Source organism: Engraulis encrasicolus, chromosome 13, assembly GCF_034702125.1.
Source record: "Engraulis encrasicolus isolate BLACKSEA-1 chromosome 13, IST_EnEncr_1.0, whole genome shotgun sequence".
Taxonomy (NCBI): domain Eukaryota; kingdom Metazoa; phylum Chordata; class Actinopteri; order Clupeiformes; family Engraulidae; genus Engraulis; species Engraulis encrasicolus.
Window position 1 is genome coordinate 34,861,307 of NC_085869.1, and position 7,838 is coordinate 34,869,144.

Below are 7,838 nucleotides of genomic sequence, written 5' to 3' on the forward strand. Positions count from 1 at the left end.
GTGTGTGTGCGTGTGTATGTGTTGGTGACCTGTCCGAACTGTACCCCTTTGACTGAACACTTCAACGTGTGTGTGCATTGAAGTGAAAGCAAGTGCAAACTTGAAAACGGGAATTTGTACCAGGATATCACATTTCACATGTTAGGTCTTTCACTTTCACAGACTCAGATTTTAGGTCTTTGATCAGTTACATTTTATCAGCTGATTAACATCCTGTTTCAGTTAAGTGCTGATTTAAAAAATAATAATAAACTGCCAGTAAATACCTTTGGTCTCTTTAGTTTTTCCCATTGTGCCCTTCCTATTTTGTCCCTGATTAACACCCATTACACCCATTACCTTCTTAAGATTAAAAAAAATGCAACACAAACTACAATGATAAGTCAACGGGTTTTCAGATAATGAGTGATTTATTCGTTGATCACATTAATGATTTACATATCCATCATTTCACAATTGGGCAACAAAATGATTGGTGACTGATCATGGTGATGTTCCATTCAAAGGGGGAAGAGCAGGAAACCACTGAAGATGCAATGTCATCATAGTCTAAAGCCAGCTGGCAGTACCAGGTTAACTTCATTGCCTTGCTCTAGCTGCAGAGTCAGACCAGTCAGACCAGTCATGCCCATCAGTTTCATACTCACGTAGCCACATTTGCTTTTTCCCATTCTTAAACATCCAGATAGCCACCCAGCGAGAGTCTAGACTATCCCTTACGGTGAATCTGAAGTAGTAGATGCCCCTGACTGGAGCTGTGAAGAAGCCTGACCCACTGCTGTCGGCCTGTCCAAGATTGGTGATGACTTGCCTGAAGACTAAGTTCAAATCATTACTCCCAGCATATATGAATGCAGAGTCAGTCAAAGGTGCTGAGAATGCCACCTTGGGTGCTGCTTTGATCTCTCTCTCCAGATTGTCTACCTCAGTCTCAATGGCTGCCAGTCCGGTCTTCACTGCTTTCAGCTCTGCCTCTTGTTCTACACTTTCCACTCCTTTTGAAAATCGGACGGTCACCCCAAGTTAAACTCACAAGCAAGGCTCTCATAGCGGTGCGTCACCTCGGCTGACTGTATTTCCTGGTGTTTCCCAATTAACATGAACAATGCAGAGAAACGAGCAAATCACGTAAGCCTTTCTGTGTTGCGAAAGAAGGCGTTGCCAACAAAGGTTTATGTCGACCCATATTTCTAAAAACATGTCGAGTAATTTTTTTCTGCTTGTTTTCAAAACCAGCAACGCCTGGTGCCCGAAACCTAGCTTAGCTTAGCTGCCCCTATAGTGCAGTACCACCCGGGGAAGTGGCGAATCTGACTTTAGATAATCTCTCCGCAGAGCAGGAGGAGGGAGCCAATCAGAGACCGTTTTAGATGACAAACCCGGAAGAGCCTCTCGTTTCTCCACAAGCTTGCAAAAATGGCTTGAAACAAAGCATAAAACAGGACCAACGCGTAACACATTCAATAACAATGGGGAACACAGCAATATTAATGAAATGACGTTGAGAGGACATCTTTAAGAGCAGCCAGCTCTTTGTCCTGTGCCTCTAGCTCAGTCACAGTAGCTGCACTGTCCATCTCCAGGTGTGTTACTTCATTCTCAGCAACAGCTAGTCTGGTCTGGAGTTCAAAATTTTCTTTCTTCATATTGGTCACTTCAGCTACACTAACAGCCAGTCTGACCTTCAGAGAAGCCACCTCCTGTCCCTGCTCCTCTAGTTCAGACAGAGTAGCTTCATTTACCTTCTTCAGATTCACCACTTCAGCTTCACTAACAGCCAGTCTGGTCTTCATGGCTACATTTTCAGCCTCCAATACCTTAACCTCATCTTGAGTACCTCTTACTATCGCCCTCAGATCCACCACCATGTCTCTGAGTTCTTTCAGTTCAACATAGATGTCCAGCTGGGTATAGACTTATCAGCAGCAGCAGCCCCAGTGCTCTGGCTCTCTGTAAGTGAGTCTGGGTGCTCCGAGTCTGACCTCCACACATGAGAAACAACAGCCCCAGCAGTAGGATGGCAGCCCTCATCTTCTAAATCACAAAGAAGGAAAACACATAATGTAAATGTGCCCTTATATTACACAATAATACAGTATGTGCCTTATCACATATAATAATTAGTTAGCCATGTTAAAAGAAAAAAAAACCTGCCATCAACATTTCATCTGGAAATACAATTTGGCGTTGGCATTATAAATATAGCCCATCAAAGCACAAGCATTTTGTGCTTTTTCAGGGGACACACACACTACTCAAGCCTCATAGCGCAAAGTCATTACAAGTGCACCAGTGCCCCCCCCCCCACCACACACACACACACACCTTGATTCTTCATCTCCTCTCATTTTCCCCTCTCACCTTATCCCTCTGCCTCTCATTCTCAATTTCACTCTCTCACTCCCTCCTCCTCTCATATTCGCACAGACACACAGACACACACACACACACACACACACACACACACACACACACACACACACACACACACACACACACACACACACACACACACACACACACACACACACACACACACACACACACACACACACACATGCTACATAGACTTTAATAATGGTACAATGACAACCAAACAGATTTGCAATTAAGAAGTGATTTTTTTGATCACAATAATGATTTACAGCATAACTTCACAAACAAAGTTGCCAACAAAATGAATGGTGAGTGATCATGGTGATTTTCATCTGCTCAGACAGAGAAGAGGAAGAAGCCACCAAAGGTTTATGAACTGTTTATGTGTTTGACTGTGTGCATGTACTCTATGTGTGTTTTCATGCGTGGGAACGTGTGTACACTGTTTGTTGGCCTATGTGCTAATTCTTATGTATGGGATTGCAAATGGGAAGTCATGAGGGGAACAGCTAAGTGTCACAAGGGGCCTTTGCCGTCAAATGGCAGGTGTGTGTGATGACACGCTGTGTAGATTAGAGTCATGCTTCAACAAGCAAAGATCAAACACACACACAGACTCTAGACCTGTCCCACTCACGCTGTAAGTGTTTGTATTTAATTAAATAAAATTAGTTCCACAGTTCAACAAGCAAGGTTCAGTCACATACATATGCAAGCACACACACACACACAAACACACACACACACGCGCGCGCACACACACACACACACACACACACACACACACATACACACACACACACACACACACACACACACACACACACACACACACACACACACACACAAACACACACACACACACACACACACACACACACACACACACACACACACACACACACACACACACACACACACACAACCCCATCACCGAGAGATGCATGTCTGAGAAGATAGTATGTGTGATGAGAGCCATACTTCTTGATAGTCTTCTAATGGTCATGAGAGTAGTGAAATAGGATCAAGATTTGAGTGCCATCACCATCGAGTGCTATTGACTTAAAGGGACACTGTGTGAGATTTTTAGTTGTTTATTTCCAGAATTCATGCTTCCCATTCATTAATGTTACCTTTTTTATGAATACTTACCACCACCACCATAAAATTCTAAGTATTCATTATGACTGAAAAAATTGCACTTTTCTTACATGAAGAGGGGGATCTTCTCCATGGTCCGCCATTTTGAATTTCCAGAAATGGCCATTTTTTGCTGCAAAAATGACTGTACTTGGACCATACTAGAAAATATTAGTTTATTACTTCGTAAACTTTCATGAAAAGATCAGCGGTAGGCAGCTCATTCTCAATTCGCAGCATAGTTGCAGTACCCTTTTTGACCATTTCCTGCACAGTGTCCCTTTGAATAAGTATCCTCTCTGACCTCCATCCCCTTTGCACACTCTTGTCCCATGTTTGGTATCCTGGAGATCCCAGAAATGTATTGTGTAAGAGCATGTTTTTAAATGTCACACTTTGATTGGACCTAGATGTTTTGTGAGAGTGGTTGTTCAAATGAAAGAGAGCAGTGAACTTGTATCATGATAATGGGGGCTTTCTCCCACACCAAAGCAAAATTCAAAACAAGCCAACTGGAATTGTAATGTGCATGCATGTACACAGACATTCGCATGCACACACACACATACAAATACACACACACACATGCTTAGTTTTAACTCCATTCATTATTTCATATCTCATGGTTCTGCATATATATTTCCAATGATTTGCTATTGCCACACAGATAATGTTTGTGCTCACGGACAGCAGTGACACTGAGACATGATACAGATACTTTAATAATGGTGTTACGCGGTCCTGTTGTGCCGCCAGTTAATTTCTGTGCCTTCCACTAATTGCTGCCTTGTTTGCGCGCTGCGCTCTGCTTCATCTAATGTGAGTGTATGGTGTGCCCATGAGAAGACGCGCGCTCATTAGCCGAGCCATGGCCGAGCGCTCGGATAAAGACTCCAACCTCTCCAGACTCCAGTCTCTCTCTCTGCTCTTTCATGCTGCGTCGCTTTGTGAAGCTCTTGGCAAAACTATTTTATTACCCTTAGTCTTAAAATTCATTCTTGTCTTTTATTTTTAGTTAACTTGACTTTTTTGTAAACGGTGGTGGGTGGTGATTATTTTCTTTAACATTTGAGCACGACATAGGAATTAGTTAAGGAGATAGGTAAGTTCACCGGAAGACTAACATGTTTTTATTTCGAGGAGGTAAGGTAGATTTTGGATTTTTCAGTTAGGCTTTATAATAGGGTTTTTATTTTCCTCCTTTTTGACCGTGACATCTTTTTCTGTTCTTGACCAGGCGTTCGACGCCGTTTTTGTTTCTCCTTGACGTCGTGAAAATAATAAATCACCAAAGTTTTCCCCAAACTGTTGTGCTGGTACCTTTATGTTCAAACCCATATTTTTTATTTGAAATGGGTTTGTAACAAATGGTATATATACTGTATGTGCAATGAGAACAAAACAGAATTGCTGTTAAGGGGAAATTTATTTGATCACAATAATGATTTACATCATCCATCATTTCACAAACAAACAAAATGAATGGTGAGTGATCATAGAGATTTGTTCAGAGAGGGAAGAGCAAGAAGCCACTGAAAGTGCTGTGATTGTTAGCACTATCAAACAGAATGTGACCTGCTGGGATTATCATGTTAACTACATCTCCCACCTCCAGCTCCAGAGTCAGACCACTGGAGAGATAGGAGTGCTGTCCGTCAGTGTCATAATCACTCAGACCCATTTTCTTCTGCTCGTTCTTGCACATATAGGTAATCATCCAACGTGAGTGTAGTCTATCCATAACTGTGAATCTGAAGTAGTAGACCCCCCTGACTGGAGCTGTGAAAAAGCCTGTTGTGCTGCTGTATGCATGGCCAACATCGGTGATGATTTTAGTGAAGACCAGGTTCAAATCAGTATTACCAGCTTGTATCTCTCCTGAATCTGTTAGGCCTGCTGAGAATGCCACCTTGGGTGCTAATTTGATCTCTTTCTGCAGATGGTCCACCTCAGTCTCAATACCTTCCAGTTTGGTCTTCACCGCTGTGAGCTCTTGCTCCTGCTCCTCTATCTCAGTCACAGTAGCTGTATTTGCCATCTTCAGGTGTGTTATTTCAGTCTCTAGTCTGGTCTTGAGTTCCCCGTTTTCTTTCTTCAGATTTGTCACTTCAACTTCACTAACAGCCAGTTTGGTCTTCATGACTGTATTGTCAGCTTCCAGTACTTTTACATCTTCTTGGGTTTGTCTTAGTGTCACATTTAAGTCCTCCACAATGTCTTTGAGTTTCTTCAGTTCAGCATAGATGTCAACTTGCTTAGAGACCTCAACAGCAGCAGCCCCAGTGCTCTGGCCCTCTGTCTGTATGCCAGTCTGGATGCTGTGGGGCTGAACTTCACATATGGAAAGCAGCAGCCCCAGCGGTAGGATGGCAGCCCTCATCTTCTAAATCACTAGGAAAGAAAATCATAATGAAAATGTGCTGTGATTTCCTTATGCCACAAGATAAGTAAAAAGTAGGCAACCATGTCAAAACCAGTCATGAAACATTTCAAACGATCACCTGCATTCTGTTTCAGGGGACAAATTACATAATAGGATAAATAAAGTATCAATTGTACCCAAAATGAAATGCATTTACACATATTTAGAAGTACCACCTACCCACTACCCCCCCCCCCCCCCTTACAACTGACTGTAAAGCAATGAGTCAGGAATTTGTTTTATTCCTTTAGTTGATGATTCAGAGAGGGGCGTCAGCTGACCTAATGCTATACAGGGAGACAGTGGGGCACCAAGAGATAATGAAAGCATGCAAAGTGAGAGAGCAAAAATTTGTTTTGCAGTTATTTACTTTAAAAGTTTGTAAATTAATTATATTACTGCAAGTAGTGCATGTGTGCATTCTTTAGATTACTGCGTACAGTACATGCTAAACTTGAGCTAAATTCCAAGGTACCTGTAGCAAGGTTGATGTATTTTTTGTGAAACTCATACAGGGGCACAACAAATCAATACCCAGGCACGTGCCCCTGTAAAAAAGATCTGGCGACGCCCCTGGATGCAGACATGGTGCTGAGCCTGGTTTGCGCCAAGTTTTTGTCAAGTTGTCATTTTCTATATGACAACTTAACTATTCACTGTTTAATAACAATGACACTGATCTTACCTTTAAGAAACCCTTTTCGCAGTAGTAGTGGCTGTAGCCGTAATGCTGATTGTAAAAGTAGGTGCGGCAGTGTCTGGGACTTTGAGTCTGCATTCACTCTCTTTTTATACTTTAGGATTTACGTGACACCTTTTTAGGTGACCTCAAGTCCAGGGACGCTGATCTGATATGCTGATTTATTTACACATTTTCCAGAACATTTCTGTGTGTTCAGCTATCAGTGTCGTGGGAAAGCAAAAACCTGTTACCCGTGACGTAGCAAAGGAGGGGCTTCATGTCCACAAATGCCCACTGCACACACACACACACGTACACGCGCACACGCGCACACGCACACACACACACACACACACACACACACACACACACACACACACACACACACACACACACACACACACGTACACGCGCACACGCGCACACGCACACACACACACACTTTAACTTATCTCATGACTCTGGATATATATATTTCAAATGATTTGCTATTGCAGAATAATTGTGTCAATGTAGAGCAGTAACACATGCTACATAGACTTTAATAATGGTACAATGACAACCAAACAGACTTGCAGTGAAGAGGTGATGTATTTAATCACAACAATGTTTTACATCATGATTTCACAAAGTTGCCAACAAATTGAATGGTGAGTGATCATGGTGATTTCCATCTGCTCAGACAGAGTCTGAGCAGAGCATCACCAACAAGCATCACCAACAAGTCTGTTTGGTTGTCACCAATGTTGCAAGAAGCCGCCAAAAGTTTATGAACTGTTTATGCAGTGTTTCTCAACTGTTGGGTCGCGGAGGGGTCATGGGTGGGTCGCGGAGCCGTGGTGTAAAAAAATCGTAATTCATTGATTCGCTAAAAAAAAAAACATCCAACTTTTCCTGCAACAATTTACAAGAGATAGTAGCATGCAACCAGTCATTGAGTCGAACCAGTCATTGAGTGTCGCTAAAAAAATTGGGTCGCGACAGAATGAGAGTGGAAAATGGTGGGTCCCAAGACTGTTCCAGTTGAGAACCATAGGTTTAGTATGTACATGACTATGTGCATGTACTCTATGTGTGTTTTCATGCGTGTGAACGTGTGTGTGTACTGTATGTTGACCTACAGTTTGTGCTAATACTTTTATGTATGGGGTTGCAAATGGGAAGTGATGAGGGGAACAGCTGAGTGTCACAAGGGCCCTTTGCCGTCAAATGGCACGT

General features: G+C 42.6%; 1 protein-coding gene across 1 annotated transcript; it reads right to left on the bottom strand.

Annotated features, from left to right (window-relative positions):
- Positions 1 to 5,023: 5,023 nt before the first annotated feature.
- On the bottom strand, positions 5,024 to 5,896 carry LOC134460506 (heavy metal-binding protein HIP-like). The gene has a single exon (XM_063212892.1). The coding sequence runs from the start codon at positions 5,894 to 5,896 to the stop codon at positions 5,024 to 5,026; it is 873 nt and encodes a 290-aa protein (XP_063068962.1).
- Between the last annotated feature and the right edge of the window lie 1,942 nt (positions 5,897 to 7,838).